At 43.2% G+C, this 16,710-nt stretch overlaps 1 protein-coding gene across 8 annotated transcripts in view; it reads left to right on the top strand.

Annotated features, from left to right (window-relative positions):
* The window catches only part of FGD3 (FYVE, RhoGEF and PH domain containing 3), a 106,831-nt gene that overhangs the window by 70,232 nt on the left and 19,889 nt on the right, over window positions 1-16,710 (top strand). For all 8 annotated transcript variants that reach the window (XR_003537238.1, XM_027702726.1, XM_027702725.1 and 5 more), the window contains exons 5-14: window positions 1,193-1,282; window positions 2,364-2,500; window positions 3,815-3,971; window positions 8,365-8,503; window positions 9,294-9,352; window positions 12,029-12,175; window positions 12,838-12,930; window positions 13,893-13,972; window positions 14,381-14,411; window positions 14,897-14,998. Coding sequence is in view for 7 of the 8 variants with exons in the window: in XM_027702726.1 (XP_027558527.1) it covers window positions 1,193-1,282; window positions 2,364-2,500; window positions 3,815-3,971; window positions 8,365-8,503; window positions 9,294-9,352; window positions 12,029-12,175; window positions 12,838-12,930; window positions 13,893-13,972; window positions 14,381-14,411; window positions 14,897-14,998 (1,035 nt within the window). In the remaining variant the exon portion in view is untranslated. The remainder of the gene's footprint in view (window positions 1-1,192; window positions 1,283-2,363; window positions 2,501-3,814; window positions 3,972-8,364; window positions 8,504-9,293; window positions 9,353-12,028; window positions 12,176-12,837; window positions 12,931-13,892; window positions 13,973-14,380; window positions 14,412-14,896; window positions 14,999-16,710) is intronic.

Raw genomic sequence — 16,710 nt, 5'->3', positions numbered from 1 at the left:
GGGATGGAGCACTGCTGCTGGTGAGGGGCCCAGGTGCCTCCTGAACAGGAAACAGCCCCGTGTGTTTAATAGACTTCAGCTGGATTTTTCTGCCATGGATTTGTCCGTTCCTTTTGTGAACCTGTGTGAAGGTGACCCCCGGCAGCGTTGTGTTGCTTGGGGAAGCAACTCCTGAAGCAGCACCTGAGTGATTTTATTTGATGCTCTTTAGTTTTCCCGTGGAAACAGTGATTAATTGCATCCAGTCAATGCTCTCTGTTCCCTGAATCATTTATACACCTCTTGCCTTCATCTCAGTTGTCTTTTTTTTTTTCCCGGATCCAGCCCAGTACAATTTCCCTACATTTGATCGTCCTTGCTGCCTGTTTTCCATGTTTGCATTCCTGAACACAAACCAGCCAACCCTCCATTCTGGACTGGTTTGGTTGTATGTAAGCATGGCATTTAAACCCTTAAAAAGAGTTTTGGACAGCTAACCCCTGCATTCTAATAATTCGAGTATTTTTAAGCACTTAGAGAGCAAAGGGTCTGTGTAGCTTTTGGCTAAAGTCAGTGCTTTATAACTGTATTTAGGGTTTTTAAGTAGTCCTTTCTCATTTTATATTTTTAAATGAGCTTAATGAAAGACTTCACTGAGCGATTTGGGTTACATTGCTGAAAATTCTTTCCAGGGAATTGGCCTGTGTTTAAAGCTGCACAAAAATCTTAGAAATATGCCATAGAGAGTAATGCTGTGCTGGCCAGAGGAGAAATCTGGCCAAACAGTCTGGTTTCTAGTTGTTTTCTTTTCAGCTAAAGGACCTGAGTCCAAAAAGGAGAACAGTTGATTTACAGTCCAGTGCCTTATTTTCCAAATAGGCTAGACTTATTTCCAGGTTTTTAGAGGATGTTTCTGGTTCTTTTTATAAAACCATAATGAACTCAAGTGATGTCCTGACCAGCCACTGACTGCATTACTAATTGCTCTTTCAGAAAATAGCTTTAAAAATGTCTCTGGAGCAAAGTGATCCTTTGATGAGGGACACAGAGCAGATTCTGAAATGTGTTAACCTCCTTCACTCCAGGCCCCTCTGCTGGCAAGGATTTTGGCCACTGACAAAATGGAAAAGAGAACAGTTGATGAAACTTAGGGGTGTAGGTGCAGATGGATTGTAACTTGTAACTTGATTGTAATTTGTGATTTGTTTTTCAGTGTACAGAGCCCCAAAAGCTGTTCAACATTGCCAGTGAGCTGCTCCACACAGAAGAAGCGTATGTTAAAAGACTCCATCTCTTGGACCAGGTAATTCCCTTTTGAATTAACTCTCCTTTCTTTTCAGTGAGCAGCAGTGATGTCTTCTGTCAAGCCAGAGGATTAGGATGGCAGAAAGGGGAACGGGAAAGCAGCAGCAGTTTAAGATACAGACACCATCAGCATTTGGTTCCTCCCTGGGCTTATGGGAAGATGAAATCACAGGGACACTGGAGACACTGAGAAATGATGAAATCTGTGATTGCTCTTTGATGTGCAAGAGGTTGGAGTCTTACTAAAATCAGACCACAGGGGTCAGCCCCATGCTTAGAGTGAACTGTGTTTTTACTGCTGTGTTTTGTAATTGTTGTCCATCATGCTTACACGTGGGGATGAAGTAAAACTGGTGTGACGAGTCTGAAGCTTCTTCCCAATAAATACTGAGTTGACTACATAGCTCAGGTATTTCTATAATTATCTCAAAGAAAAAGAAAAACATGAATGTGCAGGAATGAAATAAAAATGAGGATGAGACACATTACTAACAAAGGGCTTTTTAAAAAGGAATGGGGAAAAAAGAGGAAAAATAAAGTTGTCACCTGGCTAGAAATGCTGGTAGAAGCTGTAACTTCAAGAGCCCTCTACCCTCTGACTCTAGGAGCTCTAGGGAAGACTTACAGTGTTTGTTTTACATGAGCAGAGACTGTTTCTAGACTGTAGAAATCTGGGGGGTGTCTTTCCCTTTAGTTCAGTATAGTGTAGTCTTTCCTGCTGAGAAACAAAACAATCACGTGGTTTATTTTGATTTATGTGAATAGCAGCAAATGCTCTTCAGGGACTGCATGTTCTTTGCTGCTTGCACTCCCAAATAGGAGGTGTCTGATCATATCAGTTGTTTCAGTCCTTTTTGAATTGCAGCTCATATTTTCCTAATTTTAGTGATAAATCTAACTCTGAGTGACAGTGGGCTTATGTTTTGTGAACCTCCTGAAAGACCCCAAGGACTGACTGCCACAAGTCAAAATCCGTAGCTGTGTTCTAAGCAGTCAGTTTTGCAAAATGACAGTCCAAAGTCAGCGTGTCTGGGGTTGTTTTTTGTAAATAAATGTTGGTGCTGTCTTGTCTTCTGCAGGTTTTTTGCACTAAGTTGTCTGAAGCAGGGATTTCATCCGAAGTGATAACGGGCATCTTCTCAAACATTTCTTCCATCTATTGTTTCCATGGACAATTTCTTCTCCCTGAGCTCAAAACAAGAATTACACAAGAATGGTGGGTAACTGTCACTACAGTTACTTTAAGAATACATTTTCAAGAAACCATAGCAACCATAAGGCCTAGTCTAAGTCCAAATTTTTAATGGTTTAATGCAGTAGTTAATACATTAGTTATTTAATGTATTAGTATGGAGTCTCTCAAGCATTTTTGACTTCAGGAATAGGTCTGAGCACTCAAAATTTCCAGAATACGCTCTTTCAGTCCAAAGTATTGCCAGAGCTGTTTTCCTTACTGCATTCCCAACTCTCTTATTACTGCAATATTATGAAATTGCAGTACTTGAAAGGAATGACATTGCTTGTTTTGGCCTCGTAGATGAAATAAATGTTTTCAAATACCAATTAATATTTGGCTACTGTAATAAGTTGAAGGTTGGACTTGATGATCTTGAAGGTCTTTTCCAACCTTAATAATTCTGTGATTCTGTAAGTTGTAGTTAAGGCAGAAGTGCAGTGATGGGTAGAAAGTTAATTGTAAATCAGATCTAGGAAACTTGAGATGACACACTGGTGGCAGGTGCAGATAGTGCTGACCTTTCCAGGTGCCCTACATGACCAAGACAAAACCAGAGCTTGCATCTCTCTTGGCTGAGTCCAGTCTTCACACAGTTCATCACTGACCAGAAGGAATAAATGAGTCTCAGCACCTTTGTGCTTGAGCTTGCAGGGGCAGCTGTAATAAAGGGCAGGAAAACTGGAGAGTCTGGGAGTCAGAAGAGGGTAGAACCTTGTTCACTGGCTAAGGAGAGTCTCGTGTGGTCAGACTGGGGGAAGAATGGCTGGCTCTCTGTCTGGCCATGAGTTTGGAGGAGAGAGAGATGTGTGGCTACTGCTGCTCCAGCCTGGAATGATGGGGGTGGGCATCTCCAGGCAAATATGTGCCCGGCCCCCAGGGATTACTCAGCTGAACTGAACCATCTCTTTGCATTAAAACCTATTCAGATGTTTGGCTGTGGTGGAAAAGATTATTTTTAAAATGTAAAAGTTTCCCACAAGATTTTGTGCTGGGCATAAGAGATATACAGATGTTCCTTTAACAATGCATAGTCAGTTTGAATCTGCCCTTCACTTAAGAGAGTGACAGTGGGGGCAGAAATACCATCCCTTGCACATCAGGATTAATATTTGAGGTTTCATCTGGGGTACTGTATAAATTACTTTAAACTAAACTTAGCCTGTCTTGATTGCACATGTGTTTAAGTGCTTGTGCATGTGGGAGACAGCTGTGGAAGTCTTACAGCTGTGTTTTCTCTCTGAAGACACTTTTGATTTCCAGAGATTTCCGTACTTACCTGTCTCTTTCTCACAGGAGTGTCAACCCACGGCTGGGAGATATCCTACAGAAACTTGCTCCTTTTCTGAAGATGTATGGAGAATATGTGAAGAACTTTGACAGGGCGATGGACATAGTGAACACATGTATGCAGAGGTCCTCTCCCTTCAAAGACGTTGTTCAGAACATACAGGTATGTTGTTAATTGGCATAATAAGGCTGGGAGATTGTTGGGGAATGATGCTCTCCAATTTAGTGTCCCCACCAAGACTCCGAAACTACACCTCGCTTCTCCCCCTACAAGAGAGAGAACCCCTTTCCCCCCACCCTGGCAATGACAAGGTGGTATGGAATGGTATGGAAAGGTATCAAATAACTTCTGGGTCCTGGCCATGCCCCCTCCCAGCTACTGGAAAAAATCAACTGTGTCCTGGCAGGAACCAGGACCGGGAAGTCCTCGTTTATTTGTGTGAGTTTATTTGTTTCCCAGTGTTCAGCTGCAAGACAATACCACGCTAATACTAAAAATACACAATTTTAGTGGCAGTCCTTTCTCCTCTTTTGCTGTGACACATATTCTTCACGTAGGTAGCTTTTCTCCACTCAAGATTTAATTTTTTTGTATGGCTTTAAAGTAACAGAGGGCAGGGTTAGATTGGGTATTGGGAAGAAATTCTTCCCTGTGAGGGTGGTGAGGCCCAGGGACAGGTTGCTCAGGGTTGCTGTGGCTCCTCCATCCCTGGAAGTGGTCAAGGCCAGGTTGGAGCAACTTGGTCTAGCAGAAAGGGGTTGGACTGGATGGTCTTTAGGGTCCCTTCCAACCCAAACCATCCCATGATTCTGTGATTGAAGAGGAGCGTCGGAAGTCACAGAATGAAACTTCACCACTGGCCCAGCAATTCTGACTCTTTTTGCTTTGTCTTCTTCATTACTAATTTAAATTGTTTTTTAATAAGTACGTTTTCATTCTGAGGTGGATGTGTTTGAATTTGGACATATATCACTGACAGCATCTGCTGTTGGACTGGTTTTCCTGAGGCTCCTGAGGAGGCTGCAGTGCAACCCCTCTCAGGATCACAGTTCCACAGGAGGATGCTTAACAGGGATTTTCATGTGTTTTCTCATCATTATACAAAAAGCTGCTTGGGGAGAGGGGAAGGAAGGGCTCTGCATGTACTGGTGTGTCTGTAAAACTGCTCTATTCCCCTCAGGCCCTGGGCCAGCTGAAGGGATGCAGGAGGCTCCAGCAGCTCGAGAGCATCCCTGTGCCAGTCCTGGGAAAGTAGATACAGTGCTTTGGAAGGGAAGGGCTGGCAAGGAGCGGGTTAAGCTGAGCAGGGAGCACAGCTGCCTGCCCCAAATGGGAGGATTGTGGCTGGGCCAGCTGTCAGGAATCAAGTAATCCCCCAGCAACCTGGGAGAGGAGAGGCCCTGTGTGGAGGCTCAGGGCTGCAGCCATGACTCAGACAGAAGCTTGGAGAAGCAGACACTGGGGGAGGTCCTCTCCTGCCATGCTGCTGCTCCACAGGGCCTTGTCTTACCCTTCTTCTGCCTGCACACGCAGCAGGGCAGTGTTTTTCTGTCTTCAGCCTGTGCCAAGCCGTGTACATGGCTTTCTGCGGGGTAAATCCGTTTGGGGCTGCTTTCCCTACAGCACAGCCATCTGCCCTCCACGAGGTTCACCTGTCTCTTCCCACCACCAAGCTTCCAGCACAAATGATGTGTGATACCTGTCAGTCTGTGCCTGTCCCAGCCTAGGAGAAGTTGTGCTGTTGCTTGAGCAGAACACTTGGCAGGCAGCGTGGGCACTGGCAGAGCAGGCAGGAGGTGAAGCTCTGGAGCCTGCTGATGACAGGATTGCACTGTAGGGTATTTACTGGCAGCTTCACAGCGATGGCTGTGGCTCCAGGAGGCAGAGATTTGACCCAGAATGCTTAGTCCACTCATCTGACCTGTCTCTGGGCTATCAAAAGCCACCGTTAGTTTTCAGATACCAGCTGAAGAGTGTTGTGATCCTGCAGGAATGCATGATCTACCTAAGCTGCTAATGCAATAGTATATATATAATATACAGCTTAAGGCATTCACAGTTACTAATTATGTTAAACTAGGGAAAACAGAAAGCAAAAATCAAATTACTAATAAGTGGATGACTGTGACTTAACAAGTTGATTTTAGCTGACCTTGAAGATAAACATACTTTCTGTTCAGTTCACATCTACTTGCTGGGGCCAAAACTTAAAAGCTGGTGAGTTTATTATGGCTTTTGGGTTGTCAACATTCTCCTGCCATCAGATAAATACTTTTAAATATATACAACATATAATGAATAATATTTATATATTACATGTATGTGTTTTGTATTCTCACATGAATTAAACACAGAATAAACATTTATCTTTCCCCTAGTAAAGTCATTAGAATTCCAATGTAAACTCTGTAAACTTTTAAAATTGCATAGCATGAATCTTTTCCTATCTGGAACAGTTTATTTTGCCAGTGCTGCCTTTTCAGAAAGGGGCACTTGCGTGTGAATACAACTGACTGAGCCTTGGAGTGACCTCCTCCTCTGCTTCCCTATTGCTGTCCTGTGTTAAGGTTCATCCTATTGCAGAAATAAAAAGACCATGGAGAAAGTTATAGTAAGTGGATTTGGAAATATAATCCAAGTGGTAATGGTATGCAGTTTTGTGCCCTGGAATCTCTGATTCTTTCCATCCCACTTGTATTTTTCTGGGAAACATGGTGCTGTAAAACTCTTGAGAGATGATAAATTCACTTTAAGCTCCCCTAAACAGAAACACTGCTCACCCTGCTACACTGTGACAAGATATTTTTGAAAGTAAATTTGCACCTTTGGATTTCTGGAAGGAGAGCCAATATTTTCCTCTCAGGCATTCATCCCATTATCTCCTGGCTTTGCTACGAGAACAGAGCGAGTCAGCAGAGTGGTGTGGGCTGGAATATTTATGAGGAAATTGCAAATACTTGAAACAAGCGCCTTTCTCTGAGAAATGCACACTGAAATTAATGTGGTTGTGGAGAGGCTGTTTATACTAGAACAGGCCACGTTAGTGAGCTGATGTAAAAATAATGCTGTGGAGAGGAGCATGTGTGTTTATGTGGTTAACATGCTGCTGTGGAGTCAGATTACATCGCTAGCAGGAACTTCCTGTGTGCTTTAAAGCAAGTTACTGCTTCTTTCTGAGATTCTCATCTCTCCTCTTTTAAATAGAAATGTCCCTTTGCTTTTTTTTCTTTTAATAGGGATCCTGTGAAGACAGGTACACTCCAACACCAAGTGCCACTGCAAGCAGAGCACATCGGTGCCTTATCGGGTGATATTTAATGTAATCTGTGTCAATCCCCCCCATGCTTCTTGCTCAAGTGAAAAATAAGTAGAATTTGAGGCAGCTCCTCCTTTCATGGGTGTGAGCAGTGTGTCTGCTGCTCCTACAGTGAGCTCTAGCAAGCAGTATATCTACAGGAGCATTCTGGTTTTGTGTAGTCTGTGGGGAACAATGCTACACAGGGCCATGGGGGTGACAAGACCTTTTCTGAGCCTGTGAGGAAACACAGAATCTGCAAGAACATTGTTGCATATCTGCAGAAAATGCCACACGTGGGACAAAGGTTCACGCGAAACCTGTCAGCTCTGATGTCTGCTGGAGGGCAGGAAGGCTCCTCAGAGGGTTGGATCGATGGGCTGAGGCCAATTGTATGAAGTTCAAGAAGGCCAAGTGCCAGGTCCTGCCCTTGGGTCACAACAGCCCCCTGCAGCACTACTCCGGGGCAGAGAGGCTGGAAAGTGTCCCACTGGAAAAAGACCTGGGGGTGCTGGTGTGGTTGAACAGGAGCCCAGGTGGGCAGGAAGGCCAAGAGCGCTTGGGCTGTACCAGCCATGGTGTGGCCTCAGCCTAGGGCAGGGACTGTCCCCCTGTGCTGGGCACTGGTGGGGTCACACCTCAAATCCTGGGGTCACTTTTGGGCCCTTCACGACAAGAAAGACCTTGAGGAGCTGGAGCGTGTCCAGAGAAGGGAATGGAGCTGGGGAAGGAGCACAGGTCTAATGAGGAGCAGCTGAGGGAGCTGTGAGGGCTCAGCCTGGAGAAAAGGAGGCTCAGGGGGGACCTTCTCACTCTCCAGAACTCTCTGACAGGAGGGGGGAGCCCGGGGGGATGTCAGGTTCTGCTCCCAGGGAACAAGGAACAGGGCAAGAGGAAACAGCCTGAGGTTGTAGTAGGGGTGGTTTAGGTTGGCTATTGGGAAAATTTCTTCACCAAAAGGGTTGTCCAACCCTGGCACAGCTGCCCAGGGCAGTGGTGGAGTCACCATCCCTGGAGGGATTTAAAAGATGTGTAGATGTGGCACTTGAGGACTTGGGTTTAGTGCTGGCCTTGGCAGTGTTAGGTTTATGTTTGGACTTGATCATCTCGATGGTGTTTTCCAACCTGATGAGTCTGTCATTCCATGGTGGTTGAGGAGTTCCTCTATATTCCTCTGGTTTATGTAAATGGACATTTTTCATAACACCAAAGGCAGGAACAAAACCAAACCCTCCTGCACTTGTTTTCTCTCTGTTACAGAAACAGGAGGTGTGTGGAAACCTGACTTTACAGCATCACATGCTTGAACCAGTGCAAAGGATTCCTCGTTACGAGCTTCTCCTGAAGGACTATTTAAAGAAACTTCCAGAAGAATCTCCAGACAGGAAAGATGCTGAAAGTACATATAAACTCCTCTCTGTCTAATGAGCACAATGAAATCTTGGGCACTTTTTTCTTCACATGTTCAGATACTTACCCCCAGGACTGTAGGAGAAATGGAGATTTTAATTAATCAAATCATTGCCAAACAAAGGGGTTTTGAATGCTTTTGGAGTAGAGAAGAAAAGGATTGGGGTGCCAGCTCTAGGAACAAAAGGAGCAAATAGGCAGAGACCATCTATTGAAGTTTGTCCTGGTAGAACATCTGGCATTTTTGTTTAATCCGTTGTATGGCCAGGGACAAAGACGGATGGACATCCTTGCAATAGCCAGAGGAAGAAAGTAAGAATGGTTTTAAATGTGTATTGTATTTAAATGTATATTTCTTGCCAGGAAAATCAGTTAGACTCTGTTCACACAGAGAAACAGGAGAAATGGACTTCTCTTTGTTTTGAGGAATTTTTGATCTCAGCCAAAACAGGGTCCACATTACTGTAAGTAGGCAAACCCTGTTCTAGAAAAACAATCTTAAAAACATGCTTGTAAAGACCTAAGTGAGACTTAACTTTTAGTAGGTGATTCCTAGAAGATGGAGTTTTTTGTCACTGTACTCTTTGGCTCATCTGGACTTTTAGGAAAGAAAGGTGAAACATTAAACGCACACGGATCAGCTGAATGTGCAGAAGTGATTGTGTCTATAACAGCAATTTGGACAAAAAAATAATAATCAGGGAGGTGAAAAAAACCCACAAGGTGCTATTAACAGATGTAATGTGGAGAATGCATAACTGTTGGTGCCTTTCTTGCAGAGTCGCTGGAGCTGATATCGACGGCAGCGAACCATTCCAATGCAGCCATCCGGAAGATGGTGAGTAGCAATTCCAGAATGAATTGGGATCTTGGCTGAACTGATAGTTTCTCATTGCAACAGGCTCAGTACAGTAAACTGGGGAGGTATTTCAAATACTGTCAGTCAGGCTTTAAACATCCGTTGGCTCTCTGAGTTCTCTTTATTGTAAATGCAGTTACTGTGTGTTGTTGGGCTTAAATTTCATTTTACTTGTTTTTAAGGACCCAATGGGTTGAAAAGGGAGGTCTTCACAAAACTCATTATTTGCTTTTCCCTGAAAAGCATTGAAAGCATTCCAATTAGGTCCATTTGTAAGGTGTCTTTGCAGGTTTTCATGCTGGTTTTGTAGTCCTATAGGCCTTCAGCAGACTGAAGGTTGCTTTGATTTGGTTTTGGCTCATCTTAAATGCACTGAGTGTGCATTTAGCACATATCAGTAGCTTTGGAAAGCTGCACTTCAGAAGCTGGGCAGTCAGACCACAGATATTTTGAACATTAGCAAATGTTTTACCTATAGAAGAGCTCTAGTGCATTACCATAAAAGTAAATGGACTTTATAGTTGCAGATGTTATCCCTTTGGTGCACCCAGGTGTCTCAGGACCTTTTGTATTTAATAGATCTGAAATGCTGTGTGTCCAGCTTAATACCCACTGGCCATTTGTGGGTGCAAGGTTTATGTCCCCTTCCCTCTCAGACTCTTACTTCCTCCCCAGCCAGTGGGGACACCACAAGATCACGTTTCCTGTGGCTGCTCTGGGGCAGTAACCAGCTGGTGTCTGTGTATTTTCAGTATGTCTGAAAACACAGTGAGGAAACCATCTGTTTCTGTTTGAGTCTGGTGTGTTCTCTTGATAAGGATATATTTTGGTGGAAATTTTTCTGGTTTGAGGCCTCTAAAATCTCTTTTCCTGGGGGCTGTGTGCAGTATCTCTGCAGACAACAGGAATAGGAAGCTACGGGCTCGTGGCTTTCTGTGTTGGATGCTTTTTCTGTTAGTACACAAAAACCTATTGGAAAAGGCTGCAGTAATAATTTTGCTGCATGAGGTCCAAGCCAAACCAAAAGGAAAGAGAATGCTGTAGCAAAATCTCCAAAAGTTAGTGGAGGTTTGAACTGAGTGTTGGCTTCTTCCTCCTGTTGTGGTGCAGTAGAAGAAATAAATCATGCTTCCAAAGCTGATTTATCCTAGAAGTGCAGATGTTCCTCAGGTTTTGGATCTAGTCTTAGTGTTCTAGTTTCCCCTTTAAAAAAAACCAGTTTGAGATGGTTGCTTGTTTGTTTCTTTGTAAATTAGCAGGATCTCTTGCTCATCTTCCCATTTGGTGGAAAAACAATCTGCCTTTTGATGCTTAGGTGATTTGCATACTTGTTATTAGTCCACGTCCCCCACCTTCCATTTTGTTTGCAGTGTGTTTATTTTAATGGTTTGAGTTTGTGTTTCTTTTTTTGGTGGCTTTTTTATTTCACTGTTCATTTCTTTAATCATTGGTCAGAAGAACTGATTAGGACAGGAATTGGCGTGATACATATTTATGGTGAAAATTCTTGAGCCAAGTGGAGATAAATAAAGTGTGTGAAGACCTGAAATTCCAGCTTAATCTATGGGTAGGTAGAGGTATGATTTAGAGGTGTGTTTGGGCATATATTTGGGTATGGATACAGACCATGACCATCAGTCTTGGTCTTCACTTCCTGACCATTTGCTGACAGTGCCATTTGGACCACATCTGTCCAGCTTGAGGTTGGAAGCTAAACCTTTCCAAAGGCTGTAATTCGGGAGCACGGGTTACACACCTTTCTTATTTTGACTTGTTACAGCTTCTGTACTGCTTAATAAAGTGGATGAAGGTGTTACCTTTATCCATTTGATTACTGTATAGAGGGACTTTAATATTTGGATGACTTAATGTAAAGTAGGAACACTGTTTTGCTGGACAGGAAGTAGTAATCCCTTCATAAATATTTTTGACCGAGATATAGGGATTCCTGTAGTGCATGAAAACTATATTTTAAGAATTTTGACCTGGCCTATTTCAGAGGTACTTTTGGCCATGGAGGCTCCTGTGTAGGACTGCAGCATTGCTCAGACAGCTGAGGTTTTAGGCTTAGCTTAGAGCTGCAGAATGTGACTGTGCTTCCTGATGGAGACCTCCCTCCAGTTGTGTCAGCAGCAGACACAAGAGGTGACACTTCTCAGAAGCTGAGAAATGAACACACTGTGGCAGGAATCTTAGTCTGAGACGTAGAGTGGAAGCTGGGTTAATAAATTAAAACTTGGAAATTATTTGGTAATGTATTGGTCTCCAACTTGGCCATTGATTTTACTGGACCCAGTGTCATTGCTTCCGAACATAATGGTTCCAAAGGGTTTGGACTTGAAGATCTTGGAGATCTATTCCAACCTTTATGATTCTGTGATACATATTTATTGTTGAATAGTAATGACTAAAAATATCAAATAGATTCATCTCAAAATATCATTAAAATGGTACAATCCTGGGTGACTAATCCAGAGTGGGGAGGAGAACTGAAGAGTATGCAACAGGTATTCAAGAAAATGCAAAGCTATAGCAGAAGCAAAACACTTATTTTCTTTCCAACTTATTTCCACTTACCACAGAAATGACACAATGGGCAATTGACCGAGTGGAATAAATTTTTAAATTTAAATTGCCGGATTTCTGTACTTGCAGGAAAAGATGCACAAGCTTTTGGAAGTCTATGAGCGCCTGGGTGGTGAAGAGGATATTGTTAACCCAGCCAATGAGCTCATTAAAGAAGGACATATTCAGAAACTTTCAGCAAAGAATGGCACAGCACAGGATAGGTATTTATTCCTGGTGAGTGCTTTAGTTGCTCTTTTCTTTTCAGAGTTGTGCTCAGGTTGGATGGGCCTTGGAGCAACCTGGGAAGGTGTCCCTGCCCATGGCAGGGGGTTGGTATGAGATGAACTTTAAGGTCCCTTGTAACCCAAACCACTCTATGATTCTATGGTACATTCCCATCTTTCTAAGCTCAAATACAAAAAGCCTTCACCAGCTGAGCCCAGCTACTCCTTCTGAGCAGCAGTTTTCCCTTGAAGCTTTTGCTCGAGGATTTCCTTCCTTCTTCCATGCTGTGATTTTACTGATGCCTTATCAGGTCCAAAGGTGCCTTTCCCATCTCCCTCCCCAGAGGCTGAGTTTTTGTGGAGTGCCAGAGGAGGCTGTTTCCATCCACACCACGTTGCTGCAGGTGGTGGCCAGCTCTTGCTGGCACTGAGGGAAGAGCTCTTGTGCTCTCAAGGCAGTCAAATGCAGAGGGAGGGGCAGAAGAGAGAAGTGACTGACTGACATGTTTCTGTCTGCATTGCTTTCAGTAATGATCCCTGAGCCCAGCTTTCACCTTAAACCTCTTCTTAAGAACTGCACCTTAGAATAAAACACACCAGAGAGCTAAACTGTCACAATGCAGGGTGTGTCCAGCATTGAATCCCCTAAGTTAAACTCTTGTCTTGTTGCAGTTTAACAGCATGGTGCTGTACTGTGTGCCAAAACTGAGGCTGATCGGCCAGAAGTTCAGTGTCCGAGAGAAGATGGACATTGCAGGACTGCAGGTTTGCATCTCTTCTTTTTCCCTGTTTTAATGCTTCTCCACTTGATAGCCTCAGATCCCTGCTGAATCCAAAAACGTAACACTGTATGCATATAAAAACATAATAAAATTCTAAAATCCAGCTTTGGATCACTTCCGATCAATCCAGCTTTTCCGCTACAAGAAAGACCTTAAGGTGGCAGAGTGTGTCCAGAGAAGGAAAATGAAACTGGGGAAGGGTCTGGAGCACAAGTCTGATGAGGGAGCTGGGGGGATTCAGGCTGGAGTAAAGGAGGCTCAGGGGGGACCTTCTCGCTCTCTACAACTCCATGGAAGGTGGGTGTAGCCAGGTGAGGGTTGGTCTCTTCTCCCAGGTGATGGGATGAGAGGAAACGGCCTCAAGTTGCACAAGGGAAGGTTTAGATTGTATTTTAGGGAAAATTTCTTCACTGAAAGGGCTGTCCAGCCCTGGCACAGGCTGCCTTGGTCAGTGGTGGAACCACCATCCCTGGAAGTGTTCAAAAAACCGTATGGATGTGGCACTTGAGAACATGGTTCAGTGGTGAACATGGTGATGCTGGGTTGACCCTTGGACTTGGTGATCTTAGAGGTGTTTTCCAACCTTAATGATTCTGTGATTGTATCTCTTTTTGGGTTTGTTTTTTGAATTGTTATAAGGTAACCATTCGGAGGGAAGTAGAATCATGGTCACTGTGTACATGCTTTGATTGAAAGCCTTCCCTGGTCCCCTGGCTGACCCAGGAGCCACCTTCTCCCCTGCTGCTCTAGGGGACTGCTTGATGATACTGATCCACAAGTTTTGTAGCAAGACAAGTAACTGAAAACAATCCCTTAGTTTTTCTCCCTCTGTACCATATTCAGAATGATCCTTTTGACTGAGCATTTCAAAGAATATTTGTAAGTCATTAAAAATGATGGAAAGACAAGGTGGATGAGTAGGAAGCTGACTTGTTCTTTTTACAGGTCCAAGAAATTGCCAAGCAAAATGTGACTCATACGTTTTCCATAACAGGAAAAAAGAGGTCACTGGAACTACAAGCCAGGTATAGTACCCGTTCAGTCTTGGGAGTTTTGTGAATATATATGGAGAAATTGATGATCTAGGGGCTGTGCAAGTGTGACAAAGCTTTAAACCATGAGGGGAGCAGCAGAGATGTGTAACTTAGACATGCAAGAGGTTGGTCCTAAGCCAAGGTGTGTTACAGTGCTGTGTTGATTGCCTTTATTGAATGCTTTCAGTGTTTGTAGTAGTGCTTGTAAGTTCCACTGTATCAGCAATTAAAATATTTTTGACATTTTCTAATAACTACAGTCAAATATTTTTAATAATGTTTATAAAATAGTGGATAGTAAAGCTAAAATCTTGATGGATATAAAGCTGTGAATTGAATTTACTGAAAATATTGGAAGTAAAATGAGCATGTTTCCTCTGTTTTTCTTTGTTTTAACAGGACAGAAGAGGAGAAGAGGGAATGGATTCAGGTTAGTACAAAACACTAATGATAAGGGGAAGCAATCACCATGCTGGCAGCATTTAAAATTCACTTTCTGGGGTTCTGGATGAATGTGGCTGTGCAAGGAAGCTGGGTGGGCCAATCTGGTGGAGATGCTCCTGGAGAGATGTGGAGGCCAGTCAGGGTCCAGTGCTGACCCACTGGCTCCACAAAGTGTCTGGGGGCTCCAAATGGGCTCCCCTTTCCTGCAGTCCTCAAGCTCAGTGAGAGAGGAGACTGAGGCATCAGGCCTTGTGTATTCTTGCAGTTTGACCTGTAGAGACCCTATCTGATGGCAGTTCTAGTTTTTAACCTAAACAGTAGTGAGTTAACACCACCACTCAAGATTTTTAAGTTTCCCTTTCATATATACAAGTCTAAGGGTTTTTCATCAAATCATAATCCTACCCATCTTCCTGTGAAAGTTTTTTTTTTTTATGATGCTTCTCATCTTTGCTGGAATTTTTGTCTCAGGTCATTCAAGCCACAATTGAAAAGCACAAACAGAACAGTGAGACCTTCAGAGCTTTCAACAGCTCTTTTTCACAAGAGGAGGAGCATCTTCCTGATTCCTCAGTAAGTACCAGTGCTTCATTCTCCTTTGCCAGAGCAGTTTTACTAGTAGTTAAAACCTACACATCTACAGTTACTCAGCCCTGCAGGGCTTAAAAAGACTTAAAATTGATGCATTTTAAAAGGATCTTAAATAATTAGGAATTTCATGCAGTGCTGCCTGGGACTTGATGATTTCAGACACAGTAGATCTTGGAGCAGAGGAAGAAAAGGTCCATCTGCAGAGATTGAACTTTGGGAGCTTTTTCTCTTCCCCCTCCCCTGCCCTCCTAAACTGTTCGGGCTTTTTCTGTTTTGGTACCTAACAATTTTTGATGTCTCTCCTTTCCCAGGACTGACTCAGTGACTCAATAATCTGGATTTTTATCTGACTGATTTCCCAGGAGCCTCAGGAGAGATGTTGGATATGCCTTTTCTTTCCTGTATTATCAGACTGACAGTGGAGATCTTCCCAAACCTCCCCAGGGTCTAGAATCCCATTGCTGATAGCAGTCAGCAATGAGCCATTTTCAGAATCTGGCATGGTTTACTGCTCTTGAGCTATTCAGCAGCTAAAAATATTCAGAAAAAAAATAGAAAATAATCAATCCTTGCCTGTCTTTTTCACTTAACTCATGGCTGCCTTCAGAGCCAGGATGCTCTGATGGAGAAAAACCTTTTGCTAATAAGCGAACTAATAAACACACTTTTTTGTGTAATTAAGACACAGCATCTGTTCAACTTCATAATAATTATCTTGCTTTGTAAATTCTGTTTGATTTTGCTTCTTTGTTTGTGGTGTAGCCACATGTTTGTGCTCTGCTCTTCATAGAAGTCAAGCAGAGCAGGAGTCTGGTTTATCCCTGGGTATGATATTAATGCAGTCTGCACCATAATTTCCTTAATGCTGGAATGCTAACCTGCATTTTTAGGAGATTAGCTTCTCTAGATAATCAGCTTTGAAAACTGATGTCACGGCTAAATGTGGCAGAAATTGCTGTCAGTTAAAAGGAGCTGAAAGTATTTCTGTAAGGAAAACTGGACAAATGCTGAGAGCATTCTTAGTTGCAATACACTGTGGTAGGCAGCATCCACCATGCATATCTCATCATCTATGGAATATTGAGCAGCTACTTTAGAGGAAAAAATGACAATAATCATCTTTTTTGCTCTCATGAGTCAAGAAATAGATATGCACTCATGGATTCCAGGCTGGATCTGTAACAACTACTAGAAATTGGCCTCTGGTTCTAATAAGCCTGTAGAAAAAGAGTCAAATTGCTTTTCTTCCATCCTTGGCCATACATTTACTGTGTTACAGTGCTTATGACAGGTTGCAGTTCATGATCAGTGCCTGCCTTTGCATGCAACTCTGACCATGCTTCTGTGTCCCTGCTGGCTCACATAAGCTCATCCCAGCATTATGGGGTGATTTCACCCTGAAATCTGCCTACAGAAGACTTGTGGTTTTTGGGAGGTGAAGAGATCTGAAATTTGACCTGAAATTATGCCTTCAGCAATTAATGAACTCTCAGGAGGGGAGTGTTCAGTGTCCAATCAGTCCCAGGCAGGATAAGGGTAGCAGCAGTCTTTTAAAGAAAAGTCTTCTGAGAAAGCTTTGTGATTCCTTTGTAGCTTAGTTCTCCATTTTCACCTGCAGCATTTCCAGGCTATGTGAAGGGTGTTTTTAAAGCCATCTAAAAATGTTCCCAAGAAGAAGGACCTCTTCTACCACT

The sequence above is a fragment of the Neopelma chrysocephalum genome, unplaced genomic scaffold, assembly GCF_003984885.1.
Source record: "Neopelma chrysocephalum unplaced genomic scaffold, ASM398488v2 Primary Assembly neopelma1_194, whole genome shotgun sequence".
In the NCBI taxonomy this organism is placed as follows: Eukaryota; Metazoa; Chordata; class Aves; order Passeriformes; family Pipridae; genus Neopelma; species Neopelma chrysocephalum.
The sequence above is the reverse complement of the archived record's forward strand: the minus strand, read 5'-3'. Positions and strand labels throughout refer to the sequence as shown.